A 27,268-nucleotide genomic window follows, 5' to 3' on the forward strand; every position below is an offset into this window, starting at 1 on the left:
GCCCTGGGTCGGCTCGACAGGAGCGGCCTCGCGCTTCTTTCTCTTCTTCTTTTCCCGCTTGTCGGAGTGGGAAGAACTTGGCTGGTCGGTGGTGGGGCGAGGAGCATGCCACGCCCTGGCCTCCGCAGCCTTGGCGCACTTATCGGCCAGTGCGAAGAGCTCCGCAGTGGTCTCGATCTCGTGCGTACCCAGCTTTTCGAGCATCCGCTCGTCGCGGACGCCCTGCCGGAAAGCAACAATAACAGCATGGGGGGCTACTCGCGGAATAGTATTGCGAACCTGGCTGAAACGCTGTATAAAGCGCCGCAGCGTCTCCCCTTCCTGCTGTTGGACGGCGTGGAGGTCGCACTCCAAGCCGGGGCGCGTAAACGTGCCCTGAAAATTGGCCACGAACTGGTGGCAAAGGTCATCCCAGGAGCTAATAGACCCTGGGGGTAAGTTCATAAGCCAAGAGCGGGCAGAGCGCCTCAAGGCAACATGAAAATAGTTTGCCATCACATTTTCGCTGCCTCCGACCGCTTGGACGACCGTTGTGTAGATCTGGAGGAACTCGACGGGGTCGATGGACCCGTCGTACTTCTCTGGCAGCTCGGGGCGGAACTTGGAAGGCCACCTGACCCGGCGGAGCTCAGCGGTGAAGGCACGGCAGCCGGTGCCATATCCCGCAGCGCGAGCGGGGGTCCTTGGTGGCGAGTGGCGGCGAGCCGGGGATTCCCGATGGCCTTGGGCCGGGAGAGAGGAAGCCTGGTCCTCTGCCCCGACCTCCTGCCGGGTCTCCCGCTGGCGCTCGAGAGTAACTCGGGCATCCTCGTGGCCCCTCCGCTCGTCAAGACGCAAGCGGAGGTCCCGGGCTTCGGACACGGCCAGGGGGACGGCACTCCGCCTGGAGGCCCCTCGGCTCGTGTGGACGTTGCCCGTTGAGGAGCCGGCTCTGGCGGCGCCACGCTGAGAGGTGGTGCGAGGACTCCCGGCCTGCACCTGGCAGCGAGCAGTGCCAACCAAAGCGACGACATCTTGGATCCACCGGCCTTCCGGAGTATTCGGCGTGGCCTGAACGGGCGGGTGCCTGAGGAGAGCATGCGCTGCAAGCAGCGCGCTCCCCGGGCCGGCCTCGCTGAACGCGAGCCTGCGCCGGGATGGCACCCGACGCGGTCCAGAGGCGGACCTAGCGGCCAGGGTCCCGACCTCTTGCTGGGGGTCAGAAAGTGCATTAGCAGCGGCGGCGGCGGCCCTGCTGGGCCCAGCGCCTTGATCCCCTTGAGCGGGAAAAACCGCGCACATGGATAGTGGCTGCTGCTGGAACGCAGCAGCGACTGGGCTCTCCCGGACGTCGGGCAGCACTCCGTCATTGGAAGTAGAGCCAGAACGCTGGAGACGGTGCCCACCAGCCATCTTTTCCTGTGAAAAAAAGCAAACAAACAAATCTAGGGATATTCCCCCCTACCTAGCGTGCCAGCTGTCGGAGAGTGAACTCCTGTCGCAGGGATCCCGAGAGACCCCTTTTTAAAGATTCGGCCGGGGGGATGATCCTGAACGAGCTCGTCGGGAAATAAATGAAAACGGAAATAAATGCAGCGGCTGGTGGTGGGGGAAGATCGACCTAGTGCAAAAGAGATAGATGCACCGGGGTTTAGACAGGTTCGGGCCGTACGGGGGCGTAACACCCTACTCCTGTGTGAGTGCAATATCTTTCCTTGAAGGGAATTCTTCAAGGATGTGCCTGGTTACAAGGGTGTGTTGTCTACAGAGAGCTTGAGGCTCCCGTGTTCTAGCTCTGCTCGAGCTTGTCTGCGATGTTCTTGTTCTATCGTGTTCGTCGCGCTTCTTCTATGTCTCCTGTTTATGCTGTCTTGTCTGACGTGTTCTTTATGTGTTCTCCATCCTTTTCTTTTATAGGCGCGCCGACCTCGACTTATCCTGAATGGGAAAGAGGGGGCGCGAGTGCCAAGGTGCCACGGAGAAAGGTGCCATCATTCCGTCTTGGCGAAGTGACAGGGGCGGTGAAAAAATGCGGCGTGCATCCGACCACCCGCCACTGTGGATGTCCTCCGGCGCCATTAAGAGGGCCCACCGGGCAGCCATAGAGGTGCCCGGTGCGCCCACCCTGTCTTGTTCTTCGCCGGGGTAGGGTGGCAGGCGGAGCGCTTCGATTCTGGCAACGTTATCCCAAGGCACCCAGATAAAACGGGACGGGACCCGTGCATTTAATGGACCCACGCCCCCCTGCCAAAGCATGGCAGGGTCTGACACTAGGGCGTGGGCAGCTGAGAATGTCAGGATGTCAGGCCGCGCGTGACTATTGAATGCGGTATTGGACCTTTGACTGGCTGACACCCCGCCGATGGGACCCTTCGGGTCGTCAGGCGATCTTGCGTGAACCTTCGGGGAACCAGGCGCTCGAGGGCTGCCACGTGCAGCCCCGAGCACCCTCTCCCGAGCACTTCGGTAAGACCTTCGGGGAACCGAGTCCTCGGGGGCTGCCACGTGCAGCCCCGAGCACTCTCTCCCGAGCACTCCGGTAAGACCTTCGGGGAACCGAGTCCTCGGGGGCTGCCACGTGCAGCCCCGATCACTCTCTCCCGAGCACTCCGGTAAGACCTTCGGGGAACCGAGTCCTCGGGGGCTGCCACGTGCAGCCCCGAGCACTCTCTCCCGAGCACTTTCTTCCCGGTACTTGGACTCTGCGGGTCATCGGGGGACTGGGGTGCTCGGAAACCGGAGGCTGCGGCCCCAAGCGCCTTCTCCCGGAACTTAAGTTCTTCTCATCGTGTAGGGGGTCCTCGCGGGATGGTGACATGTGGCGGATGGCCGGCCCGGTCTCGAGACTCAGGGACCCCTGGTTCCTGATACACCGACAATAACCATTCAATCAACTCGTGTGAATGGTCAAAAACATCTAAATCTATAAATAACTGGTGAATTATACTGAAGTATAGAAATATAGATAATTCTCCGCAAGATAGACCCAGAGGAAATTTGACTACCACAGCTAAGGCCCTGCTTGGAAAGTTGGAATAATGCATGTCTCTAAATCATGGCAACAGGAACAGAACACATGAACAACGTAGAAATCCATCGTTAAAACCATGCAGTAGGAAAACACGGCGAAGTTGAGAGGAGTGCGAGTCAGGGCACAAGTGCAACTTGGAGGGATGCCGTGAAGCCGCACGAAATTTGGCAAGAACGCGAACGCCCGAGCGAGCCAGCCGCTCACGAGAGAGAAAGCCGGCGGGCACAACAGCACAGATCACCCGCCAACCGCATCACACCACCCCGCACCACCACCACCAGCGGGAGCGTCTCCTCTCCTCTCCACCACGCGCCCGATCGGGATATACCCCGGGAGGCGCGGGTCCAGGCGGAGCACCGGAGATGCCGGCGGCGGCGACGTGGACGCCGTCCACCTGCTCCTCCTCCTCCTTGCCCTCGTCGTCGTTCAAGGTTGAGCTATGCATCCTCTTGTCTTCTCTTGCCCCCGCTTTCTTTGGCGACGTGATGATTCTATGCTAACTGAACCATTCCATTCCGTTCTTGGTTTGGGGATTCGAAGGTGGGGGTCGCGTCGTGGTCGCGCGGGAGTGCCCCCTCTCCTGCCCCAAGATCGGTCGCCGCCGCGTCCACTCGCCGGCGTCCGCAATGTGAGTCCTCCTCTGCTCGGCGTTGCAGTCCGCATGTAGCTAGCAGTTTATGCAAGTTTTGATGAATAAATACATAAAAAATGTTTCCTACTGTTCACATAGGGGTTGAGAAATTACACCATGCATCATAGATCCATAGTTGCGTGCTGGCATTTATACAACAAACGATCTTTTTTAGAAACACAGGACATCAAAGCGATTCCCCAGCTCCATTATACATGAGGGAACCGAGTTCAGTGTAGCACAAAACAGTCAGAACCTAATTTCACATACGAAATGCTGAAGGAAAATGAAGCAGAGAACACAGTTTTTTCACCCAGCAAGCCATTTTTTCCTGTCTGGGTTCTTATTGAGCACGTTCAAACTCAGTTAAATTCTGAAAGATTCAGCATGCTGCCCTTTCTGAGGTTGATTGAATTGATCCTTTTTCCTGCTGTTCTGTTTGTAGCAGTTGTTCGAGCAGTTGCCGACCTAAATCCAGTGGTCCAGTTGCCGTTAACTGCTGAAAACGTCGAATTGGTTCTGGATGAAGTGCGCCCGTACCTTATTGCAGATGGAGGCAACATCGCATTGCAAGAGATCGATGTGAATGTGGTGAGGTTGACGCTGCAGGGAGCATGTGGATCATGCCCAAGCTCGGTGACCACAATGAAGATGGGCATTGAGCGGCGCTTGATGGAGAAAATACCAGAGATCCTCGCAGTTGAACCTATCACAGATAAGGAGAAGGGGCTTGAGCTGAATGAAGGGAACGTTCAAAAGGTAACTGCCACAGTGTAGTCTGGTTTTTTTGTGTATTTGCTTTCTGAATTCATACATGATAGTTGTGATAATTTGCTAGACTAGACATGATTATGGTAACTACAGAGATCACTTAAACCTGCAGGTGATTGCATGGGAGTATATGGTTGATAGGTTATAGACTGCTAGGTACTGAAATTTGATGCGCTGCCTATCTCAATAAATTAAACATCTAAACTAGTATAAATGTCTAGGATCCATCCAACAAATTTAGTCTACAATGTGCTAATTTCTCAAATTAGCATCCTTGAACGTGTAAAAACAAAAGGAGAAGAAATAAAATAAAGGAAAAGAAAAGATGCTCCGAAAGAGGTTTCAGTCGACAAGCCTCTGATTGTTAGCGGTAATAGTTTAGGAACATGTGTGACATCATCCTTCAGGTATTGGACTATTGGTACTGTTGCAGCTCCTTTCTTGTTTTTTGGTTGAAGCTACATTGTCTGTGTTGACTGTTTAATTTGAAAGTAAAATGCATAGCTTTCTGTTGGTGAGGGATCTATATACCTGGGGCACCACTCTTTCCACTGTTGACAGTATTCCATGTCCAGCTTATATTGATAAGAGATGGGCAGTATGAGATTTGTCAGTTCCTGTTTGTAGGAAAGAGCGCTCCAGAATTTATAAAGAAAAATGCATCTCATTTACTTTTATGATCAAATGATTTTTCTTACAGCATGAGCCATCTGGATATCCACCGGATGGCCACGTTGTAAACTAAAAAACTTTTCTGCTCCTCTCTTAATATGGAACGGCAGAACTCCTGTCTGATTCCACCCAAAAAAAAAAATCTTACAACATTATACCATCATTCCACACCCTTTACACCATTAGATGATTTACCTTCTGACATAGAGCTCCTTTTAACGCAACATCAGGTGCTCGCTGAGATCAGACCATACCTTGCTGGCACAGGAGGTGGTGAGCTCAAGTTCGTCACGATCGTAGGTCCTATTGTGAAAGTCCGACTTAGAGGTGCCGCTGCTCGTGTGACCACAGTTCGAGTGGCCCTAACTCAGAAGCTTCGAGAGAAGATCCCGTCCATCGCAACCGTCCAGCTGTTATCGTGAATTTGTCGAGATTTGTGTGCCAGCTCCTGCACGAGCATAGCAGCAGCAACTGTAGAGGAAAAGGGTGCAAATGTGTCAATGATCACGGCTGTAGTTTCTCACCTCTTGCCAGCAGTCAGGCTGAGATATGTGACTATTGAAGCAGCAATTTGGAAGTACGGGGTGTTCATCCTTAATTTCTGAAAAAAATGCTCTGGTCTCTCTGCTTCCTCTTGGAAGGAAATAGAAAAGGTGCATTCCAGTTGAATTTAACCAATTGTTTCCTAAATCACTCTGCGATTTTGAGAAGCAAGCAAGACAGAAATTTGTCAATGTGGCATTGAATCTGGTTTCATTTCACTTACAGAGAAGTCATGGTGGCAACACTGTTAGACGAACGAGAGCATGTATTTCCATTGTAATTGTAAAAGATAGCAGGCGTCATATCATTCCCTCAATTTTCCTCTGGTCCATTTGAATCAAAAGTATAAGCTGTGACCAATTGCTGCATAGATACAATAGCTCCAGCGACTGAAACTGCTCAAGTATCAGCTGATCCCAGTTCACACATTTTCGATCCGAGTTTGGTTTAGTGGTATCCCTTTCAACTTGGATACTTGGCAGAGGGGGAAGAGGAGCCAATTGATTTTTTGCCACAGCCAACAAGTGGCTTCAGAGAGAAGATGAGCAAAGCAATGGTAGAGACTTGTAGAATGGTAAAGGCGGCGTTTTTAGCCATTTGAATCACACACTCTACTTAGAAACTAAAGCATGAAATCAATTTGATCTAATCCATCGATCGGCATCAGCCGCAAATGGCACATCGCCGATCTCAGCTCACCAGCAGATAAACAACCAAACAAGCAAATCGCTCTCGCATCAAGTCATCAACAACACACCAATTGCCAAGAAACATCGTTGGTTCTCATCTCATTACACAGGGGATTGGATTACATCGCAGGAGCGGCATCAGAACGAGAAGAGAAACCGCCGCTCGGGGAAAGATCTCGGGGTCTCACTCACATCGGATCCAAACGAAACACAAAGCGGAAGAACGATAGAGATCCAAGAAAGTGAACCGATCTAGGCGGAGGAGGCGACGGAGGGCAGGACCCGGGACCCGACAAGGTAGGCGAGGAAGCCGGCGAAGGCGAGCAGGAAGGCGTAGTCCACCGCCACGAACAGCGCCGTGGGCCCGTGGCTCCGCTTCTTGGCCGCCTTCTTCCCCGCTCCGCAGGCGCCGAGCTTCTTGACCGCTTCCATCTTGGTTTTCCCCCTCCCCCTCTCCTCCTCCGGCTCCGCCGACGACCGACGTGGTGCGGGCGAGATCGGGGCAGCGGTGCCTCGCTCTGGTTCTTGTTCCTGATGCGGTGGGACTCTGCGGCGCACATCTGCATGGCATATATCTTGGTGCGGATTTAGATATGTGTATTAAAGTGGATCTTTTTAAAGAGCGGCGCCTGTGGCCTAATGGATAAGGCGTCTGACTTCTAATCAGACGATTGTGGGTTCGAGTCCCACCAGGCGTGCGGTTTTTTACATTTTACGATTGTATGATATGTACATTTTTGTTTTTTTAAATGGATGGATACCCTCCCCCTCCCCCTCCTTTTTCACCTTTTAATGTCCAATGACTCACTTTTTTTTTTACTTTTATCACATCAAGGTACGTACATTTGTTCTGCTGTCCCCAAACGTTCCCCAAATTCTGCGGCCCCTTTGCTTTACTCTTGATTATTCCAATTTTATTTATTTCGAATGAAGACGTTCAATGTTTGATTGCGATGTGATGGTACTTTCTTCCTATTTTTGTCTGCACTAGCCTGTTGTTCTTCAACCTCTTCACTACTGTTCATGTTTCTAGGGTTTTCGCAGATTATTAGTGGTCAGTTTTTTTTGTATGGTGAGTTCCCTATTTCCTTGTTAGTAGTATTGCCCACTACCTGAATTGAAGTCACAATGTAAATTTTACTTATTCAGACACTCAAAAAAACATGTGCATTTCAAATAAGTAAAGAAAATAACTCAAAAAACACATTGCCATGAGCTTTTGTTCTTCGTACAATAATATCTCGAATAATTAGGGGAGTATTTTCAAGATAAATGGAACTATGGTGTCAAGCTACGTATGCCACTAGAGTATTGTCCTACTCCTATTCAGATCTGACTATGCAATGGTAGAACAAGTTGTAAGATGCTAAGAACATATTAGTGTTAGGGAAAAGGCTCAGGCCTATAAAGGAGCTCATGTGGACAAAGTAGCCTATGTAAAGGACTAAAGGTCTGTTTGTAATATTTGTACTCCACAAGAGTTAGAGAGAAAATTTACCGCTCTTTTTCACCTATATAAACGACCCAAGAGGTCAAGAGAATGGAGGATTCCTTCCACCTCCACTCTCTCTCTTTTGCCTAGAATGAACTCATTCGGCACTGTAGATGCAAATAGTTCTAACAGTTGGAACAGTTGGCGTCGCCCGTAGGGATCCGGTTCCAAAGAGTGAGGAAGCCTCTGTCCCCGTGCGGGGGCCTTTGTTCAGGCTTCGTTCCCAAGCGTGGGCCTCCATCGATCTTCATCACCACGAGAGCACTGTCGTCAGCCTTCGTCCCTACGCGTGGACCTTCAACCAAACGGGCCTTGCACCACGCTCGTTGACCTTCGACCAGGCGGCCTAGGCCTTCGGAATCACTCGGCCTTCCCACAGACCTTCAGTCCAGGCCTTCGGGTTACTCGTCCCTTGACGTGGACCTTCAAACCGGGCCGATCACGCTAGACCTTCATCACTACGTCTGGGCCCTCGTCGGCCTTCGCCCCGCGCACCTACGCCTTCGGACAGGCGGCCTTCGCGCCACGCTCGTGGGCTTTGGAGGCAACAGTGCATGCCTTAATGCAAGGATGAACCCTCCGGAAGCAGCAGCTTCGGCCATCGTGCAAGGGAGGACTCGCTCATGGGTCTTCAGGAGTGGCAACAAGTATGGGCCTTCAGCAATAGTTGCACTCAACTCCCATGCTCTATATCCCTACACGTTTCTTATTTTTTGCAAAAGAAAATTTGCCACTAGTAGGCTTTGAACCTGGTACATGTAGGTGGGTAATGAGATTACAACACCCACCGAACCACTAGGCATCTGTTTCGTTGCTGATGTGATCAGGGCATTTTTCTTGTCTATCTTGCGAAGGGTTACTCGTTGGGTAAGAGTGCCACTAGGTGAAAACTTCTTTCTGTACCATCATACAATCTTACATGCTATTAATGAAAAACTAGTTTGTTGTTAAAAAGCTGGTTTGTGTACGCTTTTGATGTATCTGATAATATGAATCATGGGTGTGCACTAAAAAGCTGATTTGTATACAAAGCGTTGTGCACTAGAATTTATTGCTATACTAACATCAGCAGGTAGAAGCGGCTGAGCAATTAGAGCCAAAGGTTGGCACATCTACTCGTGTGCGGAGTAGCGATCCCTTTGGCGAGTAGGAGGCATGGTCCGTTCTGAAGCCGCGTTCATCCTTCGTTAGGCCTTCGTCGAAAAACAAGTAGACCTTCGTACTAGCAGGGTCTTTGTACGTGAAGACCCTTTGTAAAAGGGGCACCCTTCATGAAGGAGGCACCCATCGTCCAAGAGGCAGAACCCTTTATACACAGAGGACTCTTCGTGCTGGGAAGGCCTTTCGTACAGGGCAGAGCCTTCGTCGAAACTCTCCGTGCAAGAGTCATCCTTGTGTAGGGAAGAAATTTGCAGTATTTGCAGAATGGCTATGCTCCGAGCGCTTGAGCCACATGCGGTCCTTCAAGCCTAGACGGGCTTCGCATTGCACACGTGGATTTTTTTCTTCACCCACGCGGGCCTTCGGACATGTGGGTTCGACCTTCGCCTTTACGAGCGGGCAAGCAAGCACGTCTGTCTTTGATCCAAAACACACACCGCTGGGCGTGACTCGGCACCATGTGCAGGCATCGGGTTTGCTTTGTGGCTGTAGCTAGCTAACAAGTTGTCCCAGGTCAGGACTGCAAGCATCTTCAATACGACTGTGCTGGAATGTTTTCACTTGCGGATAGCATTATTTCCTCTATGTGGTTATCAGTTTCCTCCGAGGTTGTTTTTTGGCATTAACATCCACAGGAAAAACGGATCTCTGCATTAAGCATCTGCAGACTCTCTAGCACCAGTGACGTCCACATGGTCCCATGCGGATAGACGGGCCTTCACGGATCTCGACAGCTTCACAAACAAGGCTTAAGATGCTTCGACTACTTCGACATCACATTTGCATTAACATGTCGAGTTGGCTAGCAGTTCTACAATAGACCGGCCTCTTCCTGGCGACCTTCTTGTGCAATGGGCCGAGCTTCACCTCAGGCCTTCGTGTCCTGTGCCTTCGCGCCCCAGGCCTCGTCTTAGGACTTCGTGTGCACACCTATAGAGTTCGAGGCAGCCGCGTCATAGGAGGCCTTCGTACAAGAGGAGCCTTTCATACAGAGTAGGCCTTTATACTAAGAATCACCTTTCATCTGGCCTTCCTCGAGAACAACCCTTCATATAAAAGTTTGCAGCTTTCAAGCCATATACATTTACATGTTCGCATCAAAGAGAACTAGCATGTTAAGGCTTCTTGAATGTTATTCTATATTAAAAGGCATTATCCAAAGGTCAAGTGTACTCTGCAGTTTTTTCTTAACTGCTGATGAGATAGGTTAAAAAAACCACATCATTTTGGATCTAAGTGCTTGCTTGCATGGCTGCATGCACTAGGCATTTTTATACTAACGTGCACATGTGCACACAAGGAGGTGCTATCTGTACAATGGGCTCTAAATGGACCTTGTCGAGCTTCGGCTCCTCGCACGGGTGAAAGGATCGAATGGCCTAAGAGGGGGGATGAATTAGACAATTAAAAACTTCTATCAAAATCTAGAACAAATAGCAACCTTAGCTTAGATGAAAAGAAATGCGACTACAGGAACAAGCTAGGAGATGGCAACAAATTAAGCAAGCAAAGACACTAAGAAAATGAGGAATTGAAAGCTTGCAAGAATGTAAATGCTCAAATTAAATTACAGAATAGTAAAGAGATGGATAAGAGAATACTGGATTTTTTTCCCGAGGTATCGAGGAGTTGGCACTCCCCTTTAATCCTCGTTAGAGCATCCACCAAGGATATCGCTCCCTCTTGAGTCACTAAGACTTCAATGCTCCCTCATGATTGTCACTTCTCTATCTCTGGATTGACGGGTATCAAACCAAGTACATAGCTCTTCTCGGAGTTCCTATAAGAACTCTAAGAGCTCACTGAGACACCTCCAATCACCAAAGACTAGCTAGGTGTTACCAACTACTAAGAGTAACAAGCCAATAGCTTCACTTGACCAAGATCAAACCTAGACTATATGTGGATGCACACTTACTACTCTCCAAGCAATAATGATGTCCTTAATCTTCAATTAGAGACTTGGAGATCAACTCAAGTGCTCTCACTTGCTTCTTGATGACACACACAGTGAATAAACTCCTCTGTGTCGCAAGAGAGCCATATGAGATCAAATGAGAGGGTATTTATAGGCTAGAGATCCAAATTTAGCCGTTGCCTAACCACCCACTTTTTTTGTTAACACAGGATGATTCAGTGACTATCTTCTTACTCACACCGAACAATCCGGTGAGTACAAACTTCTATAGCCGTTACTGTTGAGAAATAGTCTGATCCTATCATCCGGTGAACACCGATCTAACACCGGACCATCCTATGTGTACAAACTAGCCAAACTGCCTGTTGCAACCCTCTGTGGAAAATATGCTTTGGTGATGATTTTAGTGCCATCACTGGACTATTCGGTGGGTTAAACTTCTTCTGCCCTCAAAATCTTCTCTGGTAGAAAAAGCTCCAGTGTACACACTTGTTCATCACCGGACTATTCAGTGAGTGGAATTCCTTTGAACCAAACGAAACAACCCTCTCTGGAAATATTGCCCTGGTGATCCTTTCTTGTCTTGACCGAACCATCCAGTGATTGATGTTTCTTCTGCCACCAGAAATTATTCTCTGCAAGAATTGGTTTGGTGTACACACCATGATCACCAGACCATCAAGTGATCTGAGCTTCAAACTTCTTCACTTGGAATCCCCTTTGGAATAAATAGTCTGATGCTATCATCATTGCATCACCAGATAATCCGGTGAGTTGAACTTTATTTTTTTCTGGCAATTCTCCTTCTGCTGAAATGAAATGAGTCCAGTACTCTTACCGGACTATTCGGTGTTACACTTCTAACAATTTTGGACACGTTTCATCCAGAAAATCATCCGGTGATTCCATCACTTTGTTCATCGGAGTATTCGGTGCATCTAGAGTGTTTTCTGTCTTGAGATAACCATATGCTCCAATGAGATTACTTCACATAGACCAGATCATCCGGTGAGGTAAATTTTCTCTGAGCTCATCCAATTCAAACTTTCTTGAGCCCTAACTACTCGACATCTCAACCATGTGCTTCTATGAGCTATCTAGTGCTAGAATTTTACAAGTGTGTATCAAACCAAGTCTAGACTCACTAGGTCAAGCTACTACTCTTAGCCATTCTTTATAGTACGATCAAAAGACTAAAGAAAAATGACATATACTACTCTAAGTGTCCTTCATCTCTTTTGCGACACTTAGAACTAGAAAATCCTTACTCTTAATGCACAAGTCCTTTGATCGTTCACATAATCGCCTTAGGGATCAAGAATACCCAATTATCATTGTGAAATAAATTTTTTATTTTCTTCAAAATAAATTGTTAGTCACAATGATATGGTTATCATTAATCACCGAAACACTTACCACTTACATAGGAGCCTAGATGCTACAATGAGCCATCGGACGGATGGGCCTAGTGCCATAGGGAGGCCTTCGACCAGTCAGACACGCAGAGCAAGTGGGGTGCGTGGATAGGCCTTCGGGCTGAGCGTAGGCACGCGGAGGATTTCAATTAGACGGGCCTTTGGACCGAGGGCCTTCGGACCGAGGTCCTTCAACCAGAAGCAGGAACCCTCGGGCAGGTGGGCCTAGTGCCGAGTGCATGGGCCTTCGACTAGACAGATGACTCTGCGCACATGGACCTTTGAACCGCGTGCGGAGCCCTTTGAATAGACACACGTGTGTGCCTTCGGACCACACGTGTGGGCCTTCAATAGGGAAGCTTCATAGGCCCCACCCACCGGATTGGTATGTCTTGGTGCACTGCTTTTAACCAGTTGGCCTGCAGCTCTTTTCCTGTTGCAATCCATGGAGTAGACCATTTATCTTAAGCCTTCCAGTGATAATTCTGCTAGCTTTTGTTTCTGCGTACACAAGTATTGTGCTAGGTACGTTTTTGGGCTGGCATGTGCAGATCAGTCCTCATCATGGCTGATGGACCACAAGGTGTGCATGTGACGAATCATTTAATTTTATAAATACGTCACCTCTATGTCCCATGATCACGGGGTTCGCTAACATGCCAAATTTTTTATTCTTCACGCGTTTGCATTACATATGCATCAAAATATTTACCCTTCGCTCATATGTCGAAGTGTTTATCTTTCGCATGCTCACGTTACATTTTCATGAATGTCAAAGTATTCACCTTCCGCGTTTACATAGCATAAATGAGTCGAAGTACTTGTTTTTACCATTCGCAAATATATGCAGGTTTTTATGCTCCGCTTGAGGGGCTATTTCTTCCTACCATGCAGGTCCTTACCCCTCTCATGATATAGCTCATTTTTATATGCCGAAGTGTTTACTCTTCGCATACCCACATCACATGTGCTCGTTTTGCATGCATGTTGAAGTATTTATTTTCTGTGTGTTTGAATTAATGCATACTTCGCGCTTATATATGCTTCGCATACATGAATATCTTCATTACTCATTTGCGATGAAGCGCACACTTTACATATATGTGCATAGTATCATCACTCGGGAATACATACGCTTCGCACGTTTTTGTATTGCATAAATGCATCGACATATTTATTCTCCGTGTATGTTTACTTTTTTGAAGGCGTATGTATCAAAGCGTTTATCCTTCACACAATCGTCGAAGTACTCATTTTCTTTACGCTTGCATTACTCTTGTGCATCGAATCAACTATTCTTACCCTCCCCGCGTGCGAATCAAGGGTTCTTCAATCGCTGCCATTACATATGCATCAAGGTATTTACCCTTCGCTCATGTGTCGAAGCTTTTTATTTTTTGCGCGCTCTCATTAGATTTGCGCCGAAGTGCGTACCTTTGTGCATGAACGTCAAAGTATTTATCTTTTGTGCATTTGCATGGTATAAACGTATCGAAGCGTTCTTACCCTTCGCTCAATGGAATAGTTATTACTCATATGCAGGTTTTAACCTTCGCCTGTAAAGCATAACACGAATCACTTGCAGGAATCTATATGCTTCGCAGGATGAAGCTGAGAATCATTTGCTGATAATCACTCGATTCTATCTATATTGTTATGTTGAAACACTGATTACACGGTGCACAAGACGAGGGATAACACTTACCTACGTAGAAATGTAAGACAAAGTGACGGTTGACCTCAATAAGAGGCAACGCGCCTTTGTGGCATTGAAAAATTGTAAGATGAAGTGACGATTGACCTTAATAAGAGGCAACGCACCTTCCCGACAATGAAAAGACGAAGCATTGATCGACCTCAAAACCGAGGCATCGCCTTCGCAGAAATGTAAGATGAAGTGGCGGTTTACCTGAATAAGAGGCAACACGCCTTCACGACAATGAAAAGATGAAGCGTTGATCGACCTCAAAATTGAGGTGTCGTCTTCGCAGAAATGTAAGATGAAGTGATGGTTGACCTCAATAAGAGGCAACATGCCTTTGCGACAGTGAAAAGATGAAGCGTTGATTGACCTCAAAATCGAGGTGTCGCCTTCGCAGAAATGTAAGATGAAGTGATGGTTGGCCTCAATCAGAGGCAACACGCCTTTACGACAATAAAAAGATGAAGTGTCGATGGACCTCAAAACCGAGACATCGCCTTCGCAAAAATTGTAAGACGAAGTGATGATTGACCTCAATAAGAGGCAACGCGCCTTCGTGGCTTTGAAAAATTGTAAGATGAAGTGACTGTTGACCTCAATAAGAGGCAACGTGCCTTCGCGACAGTGAAAAGTTGTAAGATGAAGTGTAGGTTCTTACCCTTTGCTTGAGGAAATATTTATTCCTCATACACATGTTTTAACCCTTCGCATGAGAAAGCTCTTATTGCCCTTATACAAGAATTTTTAATCTTCGGGGGATGGGACTAATCCCTCATATACCGAAGGTTTTATCCTTCGATGCTACGTTTATCATTATGCTAAAACATGTACTCTTCAATTGTACTTTTCTAACATCTATTTAACACATGCACAAAAGAGAGGCTAAGAGTACTTGCCTCGTACCGAAGACAAACCATGTCTTTGGATTACATCAATGCATTTAATTATTTATTCTTCATGTGCACACACCTAATCGGTTATAATGTGTTTTTCATCTCAAAAAGCATGTGAAGCACCTATAGTCCTACAGGACAAGAAGTCGAAGTGGTATTGGTCCTTAGGTAAAGGCAGCGCACCAATCGACTTGAAAGGCGAGCGAAGGCCCGCCAAGGAGCACCGAGATGCCACTCAACTTCAGGTAAAAGCAATGCTCCACTTGAACCTCAGATAGTAAGTCTTGAAGACACGGTCCTTTGTGCTCCGTGGAGTTGAAGATTCATTCATACACGGTGCGTTGCCAACCACCTTCGTCGACAATGGTTGCTACTCCGACCATGTTCGCACCTTCGACATCGACTCATCGTCACCTTCGGCATCGGCATCAACTCAGACAGAGTTGCCCTCACCATCGGCTTTTACAACGTTGATGAGACTCTGGATGGAGTCCTCGACTGCTTCACCCCCGTCTACTTCGACTAGAGTTGCCTTCGGCCACGTTCACTTCGGCCACGTCAATTTCCACGTCGACCAGGGGGTATTTGGTTGACGACTTCGACTGTGATGATTACGCCTCCGTTGACTCTGACTACATCGACCAGGGGGCTTCGACCGACAACTTCGGCCACAATGACTACGCCTCTTTCGACTCCAACTACGTCGACTAGGGGGGCTCCGGCTGATGACTTCGACCACGATGACTACGCCTCCGTCAACTCTAACTAAGTCGATCATAAGTGCTTCGACTCCGATGACTTCAGCTTTGTCGGGTACTACTACGCCGGCAGGAGAGGCTGCGATCAAGACGCCTTCGCATTCTTCCACTACTTCTATGTCGATCAGAGGTGCTTCGACCGTGACGACTATGCCTCCATCGACTATGACTTCGCCAACACCAACTTCGACTGTGTCAACCATGTGGCACCCTTCACCACTCACGAACACCGATCAAAGAGGGGATAGGGGGTACCCGGGTTAAAATCTCATCCTGGGTCCCAAGAGTTTAGCTGGCGTACGTGAGCAAAGATGGAGACATCATTTGCTTCGGTGAGCCATGACAGCAGCCTTCAACCTCAGGTACGTTGACTATGCATGACGAAGCCTGTCGAAGCCTCGGCAACATCCTTCGCTGATTACTTCATCGAAGACCCTCTTCTCCAAAACCCCCTTCACCGACCAGGACGGAGGTGTACACTCGACTTCGGCTGCTGAGGAGGAGCTACCTCCGCCGGAGACCCCCTTCTCCAAGCGAGACGAAGTGTAGTTATAAGAATGTATCTAGCTCTAGCAGCCATGTAAAGAAAATCCAGTACCATGTACATGCTCTTTTCTCCATGCCCTTTTTTCCCACTGGGTTTTTAGGATGAAGTTTTTAGCGAGATGTACATGATGGCTATAAGTTTGGGTCTTTTCCTAGTTGTAGCTGTTCGCCCTGCTGTCTTATCGGAGCTTACAGCTGATGGGCTACTGTTGGGAAAAGGCCTAGACCTATAAAGGAGCCCATGTAGATAAAGCAGCTCATGTAAAGGCTTAAAAGCCTCTTTGTAATATTTGTACCCCAACAAAGGTTAGAGAGTAAGTTTCACCTCTCCTACTCACCTATATAAAGGACTCAAGAGGTCAAGAGGAGGGGAGATTCCTCCCACCTCCACTCTCTCTCTTTGTCTGGAATGAACTCATTCAGTATTGTAGATGGAAATAGTTCTAGCAATTAGTGTTACCGTCCATTATGATGTATCCATATATACTACGCAAAATAGAGAAACCAAGAGGCTTGGTTAGATATACACAGTTAAAATTCAACTAATAAAAAAATGTATCATATGTCGAGAAAAAGATGCAAATTCAATGTTTCCTTGGTCAAATAAAAATGTTATGTTCGCATCAGAATCTTTAAAGTCAAATAAAAGAGAACAAGGAACTCGATAATTCACAAACTTAAGTGGATCAATGTTTGATTTTGCTTTAGTTAGTTTTATGTTGCTTTCAATTTATAGCAGTCAATTGAAGTAGTTGGCACGCTTTTAATTGAGCATCAAGCATGATTTTAACTTGCATAAAGTCATGAATCAAATTCCAAACTGTTGCAGAAAACGAGATGACGAGCATTACCATGTATTTTTTTTTTCATTTTAATCCTGTTAAACCTATGTGTGGGCCTTGAAAGGGAAAATCATTCACACTCTCAGAAGTCAATCTTAGCTCCAAATACCACCTACAAGTAAATAGTTGAATTATGCACCTCACATATCCCTCCACGTTGCAAACTCACACCTATGGGTACTCCCTCCATTTCCAAATACTTGGTAACTTTGACCAACGCACGCTTGCCAAGGTGTTCCACTTTTCTAGTATATAATGATCAAAATTGTAACACCCAGTGTCTTAGCATTTGTTAAATTTGACTAAACAATTTGAACTTTTTCAAATTTACAACAAATACAAACTTAAATGTGTAAACATGAGCAAAGTAACCAAAATACACATCTAAAGTTTTTATAATTTGAATATGCATAAACTGAACGATGTTGCATTTTGATGTTACTCAGATTTTCTAAATTTTTGTTGAAGATTTCAAATTTGAATCCTTTTTTGTCTCCTTTGAAAATTCCTAAATTCTATAATTTCCAATGGGCCAAATCCCTCACCAAACCCCTGATTACAGCCCAGCTGCCAGCCCATCATATCCCTTTTCCACTCCTTTTCTTTATGGACCCGAACTCCTCCCTCTCAATTGTTCAGCACAACATCTCTCGCCCTTTTTCTCTTTTTTTTTTGTTATTTCTTAACCTGGCTGAAAATCCGCTCATCCTTCATTTCCGAGCCCATCCTCGCTCTGTCTTTGGCCCAACTCCATATTGGCCCCAACACCGCTTGTTCTCACTTCATCCCACCTCAGCCCAATGGCCCAACCATGTTGACTCCGTGTGGATGTCGCTTTCCTCCCAACAACATATGACACTCATTCCTCTCTCTCTTCTCTTAATTTCTCTCTGCTTTGTCCCATCATCAGCTATGAGACCCATCACCTTGTTCCGTCGTCCTCTCCATTGTCCCATCACCAACCAACGTACTGCTCAAACATCGATATAAAAACTTGACACCTGATGACCTCAACGGTGCTTCTACGATAGTCAGATACATAGCCTAGACGCTCATGAATCATATTGACTTGATTCCTCCAACTTAGTCTAGCCCTTTTAGAAGATCTATCTCAAATTTTCATCATATTACAATGTTTATCATCTCATAACATAGACCTTGATTAAGGTGGTTTATTGGAGGCATCACGCGATGAACTCATCAATTATGGGTGGCACTTTTTTATAGGCTAGTCTAGCCTTTCTCCTCTAACTTAGGGAAATTAGGTTGAAACTATTTCAACTTGAGGGGAAATTAGATTGAAACTATTTTAACTTGTGCTACTCATCTAAATTGTAGATCTTACTGAGCTTAAGACTTCTACCTATTACTATGCATCGATAATAATTCCAGTAATATCTTTCAACCACCACGCTCCTTCCGAAGTATTTAACCTTCCGGAGGCGGACTCAGAGGAGGGCATGAGGTGCGTCACGCAAGGATCTAGGCCGTACGTTTTGCGACGAACGTGGCCGATCGAGCGAACAGAAAGCTTTCCCGTTAGGCTGGAAAGGCCAAAACCCTCGGCCGTGAGGGGAGCCGTCCCGCGCTCTCAAGACCCCCCACGAAATCGAAGCGCGCGAAACGCAGGAGCAGCCCGCCCACTCGTCATCACCGCCGGCGGCGGAGGAGGAGCAGATGGCGCCGCTCGTGCCGACGTCGCAGCCATGGGTGGAGAAATAGTAAGCCGCCGCCACCCCCTCTGTCTAGATTTTCCCCTGGATTTTGCAATGAAGCCCTCATGGATCGCTCAAATCGCGCCTGTTCTTCCTGTAATCGCAGCCGGCCGAGGCAGGTGAAGGATGTGGCGCACCAGGAGGAGGTGATCCGGGTGCTCACAAACACCCTCCAGACCGCCGACGTGAGCGCTAAACCCTAACCCCTGTTCCCGTCCCCAAGTTTTTTTTATTCGTGGAAACCCCTAGGAGATTTATCTTATTTGGCGTTTGGTCCCTCGCAGCTGCCACACATGTTGTTCTACGGCCCGCCTGGCACGGGGAAGACCACCACCGCCCTCGCCATCGCCCACCAGCTCTACGGGTATCCTCTTTCTGCGCTTTCTGTGTCTTCGGTTTTTGTGTTCTTGGTTTGGTTTGACTAGTAGCAGTATAATCTATAATCTTGGAAGGTGTGATAGTTGCCGACTGTCATTGTAATTTGACATTGGCAGCATTTGATAGGCGTGATGATTGGTGCATTTTGCTATGATTCATGTTTGATGTTAATTGTTGAAGTTTCTGCCTTGCAATCCCAAGAGTATGGTAATTGTTTGAAGATGACCAAGAGAACAGCGACGGATGTAGAAGTCCCTAATGTACTTGTGATGTCGTACTGTCATATCCAATGTAAGGTTCTATGGATATTCTTTTCACTAGAATTCATTGAGAATGCCTTGCGCAAGCAGTTTTATGTATGGGGGTAGAAATGCTTTTGTAGAAAGTTGGGTGCTTTCATAAGTATGGACCAAGGGCCATCAAGATAAAACAATATTGATTCATTTGCCAAAGATTTCCATATCTGTTTTGTAGAATTCTAAGAATTTAAATGAATGTTTTGAAAGAGTAAACAATTAATTCGAGGTGATGGTTGATTCCTAGAAATGCCAATATTCATTAGCACATATGATGTGTTGGTGTGGAGTGTGGACAAATGAGTTGAATGATGCGTAGCCAAAATTTTGATTCTTGAAGAGTGAATTCTTTATAAAACAAGTAAATAATTCTAGCATCTTTCCACGACCTGTGTATAATTAACATTTGATGAATTTGAACCATGGTTTTTAAGGCGTCGCCTAGGCGACAAGGCGCTCGGAAAATCTGGGCATCTCCATCGCCTTTCCAGAAAAGCAGTGAAAGAGAGGGAGGGAGGAAGAAGAGAGGAAAAACGGGAGGGGAACTGGCCAGCAATGCCAGCAGCCGTCGCCTCCCCCATCCTTGCCGGCTCCGGCGCTGGTGGCCTATGCATAACTCATGTTAGATGCGGCGGCGGCCGATCTGAAAAAGGACAGAGGCGATGGTCGATCTGAGGGGCCCCAGGTAGGGGAGCGAGAGGGTGAAGGAGTGGTGGGCTGGCGGCACAATGGAGAGAGAAAGAAGGGGAGGCGGGCGAGAGATGTGGCGCTGCGAGGGAGTGCAGCGCTGCACATCGAAGAACCTGGGAGCAGCTCCGCATCGACCTGGGAGGGGATGGGAGGGAATATTTACCTGGGGGGGGGGGGAGCACATGTTGGGCTGGCTGGTGGGCTGGGCTGACCTCCCATCCTCCTTTCCCTTTCCTCTTTTTCTTTTTTCTTTTTCTTTTTCTTTTTTCTTTTTCTTTTTCTTTCCTCCTCCCTGCCTCTGTTTTGCTCTTTCTTAGGCTGGTATGACGTCGCCTCGCCTTGCCTCATGAGCGCCTAGGTGTCGCCTAGGCGAAGGGATTGGCTCGCCACGCCTCGCCTTACCGCTGTAAAACCATGATTTAAACTACATTACTTGATTGATTAGAATCAGTTGCAATGTATTCAGTAGATCTTATCCCATTTTCACTGCTTGGACCAACAGGGGCTGTCAGTTCTAGTGGGGGGAAATTAGAAATACATTCATAAAACAGCAAAACTTTGATGCAATAGAACAGAAAAAAATGAAATTATATGCTAATTATATATGTTTAGAACAGCCATTTATGGAGAAAATTCAATTAATACAAAAGTAGCAAAGTTGCATTTCTTTTCAGTTCACAATGATCACTGATCTGGTTGAGAATGGCTATCAGCCAGTTTAGTTTCCTCTCTTATCAATTTTATGCATGTGGTGGTTACTTTACCAAATTTATTCATGAAAGTTCAGTAATCATGACGAGTAAATAAGGAAATAGCATTAAAAGATGCTTTATTTGAACAAACCTATGCAAGACTGCTCTCAGGAGGTTTTGGGGCTCACAGTTTTCTGGTTCTCTTTGGATAATGCAGTCCAGAGCTGTACAAGTCAAGAGTTCTAGAGCTTAATGCTAGTGATGATCGTGGAATTAATGTGGTGAGGACAAAAATCAAGGACTTTGCTGCTGTCGCTGTTGGTTCTTCACGAAAAGCGTAAGCTCATCAAAAGTAGGAACCTTGTGAATTTTCATCTGATAGTTATATTCTGATTAGTTTTCTTTCTGTGATGGCCTTCAGTGGTTATCCCTGCCCACCGTACAAGATCATTATTCTTGATGAAGCCGATTCGATGACAGAAGATGCCCAGGTATATTGCCACATGCAGTACTCTTCTACCCTTGACGCTTTAAAACTTATGCATGTGTTAGTATGAGTTGATTATATTTTGTATCCGTCTGTAGAATGCTTTGAGGCGTACTATGGAGACTTACTCCAAAGTGACAAGATTCTTTTTTATATGTAATTATATCAGCAGGTATTTTATCGACTTGATCATATTATTCCCTGGTGTACATGTGTTGAATTTATGCAATTAATGATCCTAATGTGCAATACAGGATTATAGAGCCACTTGCATCCAGATGTGCAAAGTTTAGGTTCAAGCCTCTTTCGGAAGAAGTGATGAGCAGCCGCATTTTGCATATATGCAATGAAGAAGGCCTCAATCTTGATGCTCAGGTACCCATAGTGGGCTCCAGCACTTTTATCAAAATCAGGCTGCCCAGTCTTGAATTCTTAATGGGGCAGCTGATGTATATCTACATCATGCATATTATCAGGTCAATTGTTTTGAGGGTTTTTTACTTATGTTGAGCTGCTTTTGAATTTTCAAATAGGCACTGTCCACACTTAGTGCCATTTCTCAAGGTGATCTTCGCCGTGCTATAACCTATCTTCAGGTCTGATGGTTTTTTGAGTTTTCTCATGAGTGTTAAGCTCTGGTCAATTTATCTAAGTTTCATATGCTTTTGTTGTGTTGCAGAGTGCAGCCCGCTTATTTGGATCGTCTATTTCTTCCAGTGACTTGATCAGTGTTTCTGGGGTATGCGACACTCACTTCTCTTCCAGTGACTATTTGTCACATTACGAATTTTCTACTTCCTGCATTATGTGATGTTGAAATTTACAGTTTCCATTTTGTCTAGCAGCACTAATTTTGCTTGGTGCCTGGGGTTATTCAAGTTTGTTCTTGCTTGATGTTGTTCCCCTGAACTTAGTAAATTGGATCTTGTGCCAGCCTTCATGCAGGTTTTGCACAGAGCGATCAGATTGTTTAGTCACAAAGGAAATTCATTATTGTGCTTTTGCTTGGAAAATTATATTATATCATGATAAAAAATGAATGGATATATCATGATATAAAAAAATTGAATGGATGTATCATGATAAATTTTACTATGCAAGTAATTGGTGATCTGAACTTGCTTGGGACTAAAGGTTTTGTTGTTGTTGTTGTTAAGTAATTGGTGATGTGACAAAACAGTTGGAAAACTGTTTATTTTTCTTGGGAGACCAAACTCTTTCATTCATCATATTGGTCCTTCTGTGTCAGGTTATCCCTGAAGATGTTGTAAAGTCATTGCTTGCAGCTTGCAAATCTGGTGAATTTGATGCGGCAAACAAGGAAGTTAGCAACATTATTGCAGATGGGTATCCGGTTTCACAGCTGATATCACAGGTGTTTTTTTCCCCTTTTTATCTAGTGTCATACTCTAGTTACCTGGTCGTCCTGTTCATCTTATCAGTACCGCTGACTAAAGTTCTTGTTCAGTTTGTAGATGTGATTGTTAGTGCGGATGATATTCCAGATAAACAGAAGGCACGAATATGTAAAAAGCTTGGGGAAACTGATAAGGTTTGTCTTGCTGAAATGATACTATTATACTAATTCCGTGCTTCATCCTTTCTCTCTTTTTATGTTATCATGAATCACATTCGTGTAAAGGAAAACTAGAACATTAGAGGAATTTTGATGGAGGACAAATAAACTCTCTTAATTTGTGTTCCATATGACTAGTTCACACGTTGACATTTTCGAGTTCCATTTTTTCCATGTAATTCCAAAATAATATCCATTCGTGTATGCAATACCGAGACTCCCAAAGTATGTGTCTTTACATTCCATTTCTCATTTTCTTTCTCCTTTTGGCGAAATTCGCAGTGCTTGGTGGATGGGGCAGATGAGTATCTTCAACTTTTGGATGTCGCCAGCGAGACTATCCGTGCTCTTTTCAACATGCCACAAGGGTTGGTCTTCTGAGAGAAGTCCGTGGTGATGACCATCTTTCTGCTCTTTTCTTAAGATGTTGCAGAAGGCTAATCTCGCTCACCATGATATTGTTCAGTAGCATTGTCATGGGTTAAACGCGATAAGCTCGCCCTATGTACCACTTGAATTGGGCCTGTGGATGTCCAAAATGGCAAGAACACTTTCAACGTGACATCTTGTGTATTGTATTTCCCTTCTCTTGCTTTGTTGATGCCTTGATGGCAGGCAGCAGCCTAGCATTGGCATTCCAATTTTAAGAGAGCTCCAGACTCTAGGGTACACCCGGTTGAGGCGTTCTTGTGGTGGGGCATTGTGGTCACAATTTGTTTCGCCTCTGGAAACTTGGAATGACATGTTTATACTTTATGTAGCAAGGTTACAAGTAACGTGATGCATATGACAGTAATAGTGGCGTGCTATTTGTAAGGATGAGCTTCACATGACAATACGATATTATTACCAAAAGGCCAATTCCTTGTGATCGGTGCACAGTAGAATCCCAGATGGAATGAGCTGCTACACTTGTGGTTTTTTATGACCAATAAATGGGAAATGAATGGGAAAATGCATTTCTCAACTGAAGAAAGCAAAACTGGTTTAAGAAAACTTGAATAGCAGCAGTACACCACAACAACGTAATTCATGCATTCCAAAAGCTACACATCATTGATTTAGCAATCTAGTATAATTCGCGCCAAAAGCTACACATGCGTTATTCATGCACATTGTGCATCCTTGATCTTTTTCCTCTCTTTTTTAATACTGGGTTTATGCATACTTTTGTGCGCCCTTTTCGTTTTTTATACGAGATTAATGTGTACCAAAAGTCGTGTGCAACTTTGTAGGAAGACGCGGAAACAAGACATATAGTCCTATACGACATAGATTCTTTAACAGTTTTTTCGGCCTAATACATCTAGGCGACATTAGTTAAGTGTATCTCCTAATACAATTGTGTGTGCCTGTGGATGTCCAATATGACAATAACAGCTTCAACTTGATAACCTTGTGCATTTTATATCCTTTCTCTTGCTCTCTGTTGATGCCTTGATGGCAGACATCATCCTAGCATTGGCATTCCAGTTTTAAGACAGCTCCAGACTCCAGACTCCAGGGTACACCTGGTTGAGCCGTTCTTCTGTGGTGGACGTTCTCTAAAAAGAATAACGTGTATAATACTATGAGTATAAATGAAATGCAACAATGCATACCATAAGGTGCAAATGATGAAATATTATGAAAATATACTCTAAAATGTAGGAAAATATTTTTACTAGCTAGAACAAGTCATAAGAAGACTACAAATATTTGGTTTCATCCATTATGGACTTGTAAAGAATTAATGGTAAATTAATGAAATTTGAGCCTAATTAATTAGTCTCAAAAAGTTAATTAATTATTTTCAGGATGAACATATTTTTAACATGTAGAGGCTGTTACAACCAACAAAATTGGTTTCATGATTTTTGGAGTTCGTATTAATTAATTATGAATTTTACAAGTTATCAGCAAAGAGAAAAATCCTCTGATGAACAGTGCACCCTGATACTCCGGTCTAAGCCGGATACTCCAGGGTACCAGGGTCTCCGGATGACCCTCTGACAGCGCCTCTCTGTTATTTCAGGCCGGGACTCGTCCGGAGACTCCGGACTAGTCCGAAAACTCCGGTTTCAGCCGAGAAACGCCCGTTTTTTAGCCGAAAAATGCCTGATTTGATTTGCGATCTTCTCCAATCCAAAAGAGAACATGTTTGAGCTAGTTCAAGAGTTCTAGAACTCACTTAACAACCTAGAAACTCCATTTCTAACTCAAATTCATCCAATTCCTCTATTTAGGGTTAAACTCACAAAAACTCATGAATTTCACTCTTTTGCGAAATTGACCAATCGAATCACGAATTCCTGCCATGGGGAGCCTAAGGGACTTACCCACAGCACTTGTGAAGGTTAGTGGCTATCGGGTGATGAAGAAAACGGTGGGAAATCGAAGAATTCCGGTGTTCTTCATTTTTCAACCCTAACACCAAAAGACATCCAAATCGGCTCAAATCCTTCAGGGATGAGCAAACAAATTGGAGTAATGGGAAGCTTATGAGCTTGTGATCGCAATGGTACGACATGCATGCCTTGATTCGGCTCCTAGAGCACGGATTTGAGGAAGAAAGGAAGAGAGTGTTTGAGAGAGGAGAGAGGGGGCTGCTCCCTTGCTTTGGCTGGTTGGGAGAGCACGGGTGGGAGTGAGGAGGAGGAGAGAGAGGGCAGGTGGGGCTGCTCTCCAAGTGGAGGGAGTGGTTGGCCCACATGTGGGGCCTACGTATTAGAGAAAATGGGCCGTTTTGACTGCGAATTTCATTCTTTTCTTTCTCGAATTTCTTTCTCTCATCCAATTGATTTCAAACAAAGTGCTTTAGTGTGCTAAAATAATTTACCTTAAAAATAATTATGACGCTAATGATGCATGATTAAGTTTAATCACGCGATTATAGAATTTGGGACGTAACATATTGCCTTGTCATATAGATGCATTCACAAAAGGTGCTTATCTAACCTTCTTAAGATAGTGGTGAACATGGATTTTGCTTAAGATGGTAGTCCCCTTGTTTTTCTCAAGGTATGTTGTTGGGTTTACCATGAAGAAGCTTGAGAAGGGAAGTAATATGACAAGATAGATTTATTTTTATGCTATGCATTCATATGTTATATAATGTGCACTCATGTTTAAATTCATGTACTTATTTTGCATTGCATGTGGATTGGCAGTAGAGAGATCACAAAGGAGAATATCACTCTTTGAGATTGTTGTTCGCTCCCATTGTGAACATACATCTCTATAAGTGTGATTAAAAATATGTTAGTGCTTAATACCTATTGAGTCATGTCCTAGTGAATTTAAAGACTTAATATTTGAATTTATAGGCAATATGGCTCAATCATTTTCTTAGAGTTTTCTCCCTCTTTCCTTGGTTTTTATTATCTATTTTGAAATTATTATAAGATAGCCATTTGAAAAATATTTGAAAATGAGTGTTTGAGAGGGTAAGACTTCACTCAAATTGGTACAAACATGTGTTTTTGTTGTGTGGTTATTTGAAGTTTGGACTCAGCGAGAGATTTTAGTTCACCAGAATCTCTTTCTTAACATCAGATGATCCGATGCTCTCTCCTTTCTCCTTAGCGGATCATCCGGTGCTCAGTGGTTTGTGTTGTATGAAGTCCCCCTGCAAAAAGTCCAGTGTCAACTCCAGGTCATCACTGGACTATCCGGCACTCAATCAGAGGTAGCAAATTCAGAGATGTTCAAAAATAATTCGGCGAGAAAAAAAAATATCAGCACCAGACCTTCCGGCGTTCATAAGTCAGTTTTTGCTCAGAAAAGGTCCAACGTTCAATGCTTTGCTCCGTGGACATTCCGGCGTGTGAAAGTCAGATTTTGGCTCAGTTTGCAAGCTCTATGTAAATATTGGTCTGGTGCTATTTCCGGTGTACTGATGGTTTATCGCTGGACCTTTCGGCATTTGCATTTGTCTCGGGTCCCACCTGCCATATATTCTTTTGGTCTCAACCATCTCGTCTCTTCTCGATCTGCGCCGCCACCCGAGCTCCTCTTGCTGACCCGCCGAGTCACCACCACCGTCGAGATCCCACTGCCGACCAACCTCGCCAGCTACTCCTCCATTGCTCACCGCTGACCAACTGCCTGCCGCTACTCCTTCATAATCGTGAACTGCCGCCTAACCTAGCTCCGCCACTGCCGTCGGATTCCTCGCTGCCGGCCACCTCCGAGCTTGCCGTCGGTCTCCCTGCTCTTCATCTCTTTGCGGTGAGCACTCATGTTCAGCTGATGACACAAAATGACACATACACTTACTCATTCAGTTCTTTTCTTTATTTATTCACTCGTACCTGATGAAATAAAGTTGTGCTAAACCTTAGATGTCGATCACCATGTGATATGAAATGACACATGCCAAATCATGGCACAACCAGTCTATATTCAACAAC

The 27,268-nt window shown here is 45.6% G+C and overlaps 2 protein-coding genes and 1 non-coding gene across 3 annotated transcripts; all 3 read left to right on the forward strand.

Moving 5' to 3' along the window:
• Positions 1–3,125: 3,125 nt before the first annotated feature.
• Positions 3,126–5,662, forward strand: LOC133905514 (nifU-like protein 1, chloroplastic). The gene is made up of 4 exons (XM_062347322.1): positions 3,126–3,441; positions 3,551–3,638; positions 4,090–4,400; positions 5,315–5,662. The coding sequence occupies exons 1-4, from the start codon at positions 3,373–3,375 to the stop codon at positions 5,504–5,506; spliced, it is 660 nt and encodes a 219-aa protein (XP_062203306.1). The 5' UTR covers positions 3,126–3,372; the 3' UTR covers positions 5,507–5,662.
• A 1,279-nt stretch (positions 5,663–6,941) lies between these two features.
• On the forward strand, positions 6,942–7,014 carry TRNAR-UCU (transfer RNA arginine (anticodon UCU)). The gene has a single exon. It is a non-coding gene; the product is annotated as a tRNA-Arg (tRNA).
• Positions 7,015–18,514: 11,500 nt separating this feature from the next.
• Positions 18,515–23,541, forward strand: LOC133905566 (replication factor C subunit 2). Its single transcript, XM_062347391.1, has 12 exons — positions 18,515–18,764; positions 18,865–18,943; positions 19,043–19,122; positions 21,032–21,151; positions 21,236–21,305; positions 21,400–21,473; positions 21,556–21,676; positions 21,835–21,897; positions 21,981–22,040; positions 22,551–22,676; positions 22,770–22,853; positions 23,160–23,541. The coding sequence occupies exons 1-12, from the start codon at positions 18,721–18,723 to the stop codon at positions 23,256–23,258; spliced, it is 1,020 nt and encodes a 339-aa protein (XP_062203375.1). The 5' UTR covers positions 18,515–18,720; the 3' UTR covers positions 23,259–23,541.
• The last annotated feature ends 3,727 nt before the right edge of the window (positions 23,542–27,268 follow it).

Source organism: Phragmites australis, chromosome 22 (assembly GCF_958298935.1).
Source record: "Phragmites australis chromosome 22, lpPhrAust1.1, whole genome shotgun sequence".
NCBI classification, from domain to species: Eukaryota; Viridiplantae; Streptophyta; class Magnoliopsida; order Poales; family Poaceae; genus Phragmites; species Phragmites australis.

Coding starts and splice junctions, on each gene's coding strand:
- LOC133905514 (XM_062347322.1), top strand. CDS start 3,373: ATGCCGGCGGCGGCGACGTGGACGCCGTCCACCTGCTCCTCCTCCTCC. Junction 3,442..3,550: donor TGCCCTCGTCGTCGTTCAAG/GTTGAGCTATGC, acceptor GGGGATTCGAAG/GTGGGGGTCGCGTCGTGGTC. Junction 4,401..5,314: donor ATGAAGGGAACGTTCAAAAG/GTAACTGCCACA, acceptor ACGCAACATCAG/GTGCTCGCTGAGATCAGACC.
- LOC133905566 (XM_062347391.1), top strand. CDS start 18,721: ATGGCGCCGCTCGTGCCGACGTCGCAGCCATGGGTGGAGAAATA. Junction 22,677..22,769: donor TTTCACAGCTGATATCACAG/GTGTTTTTTTCC, acceptor GTTCTTGTTCAG/TTTGTAGATGTGATTGTTAG. Junction 22,854..23,159: donor AGCTTGGGGAAACTGATAAG/GTTTGTCTTGCT, acceptor CGAAATTCGCAG/TGCTTGGTGGATGGGGCAGA.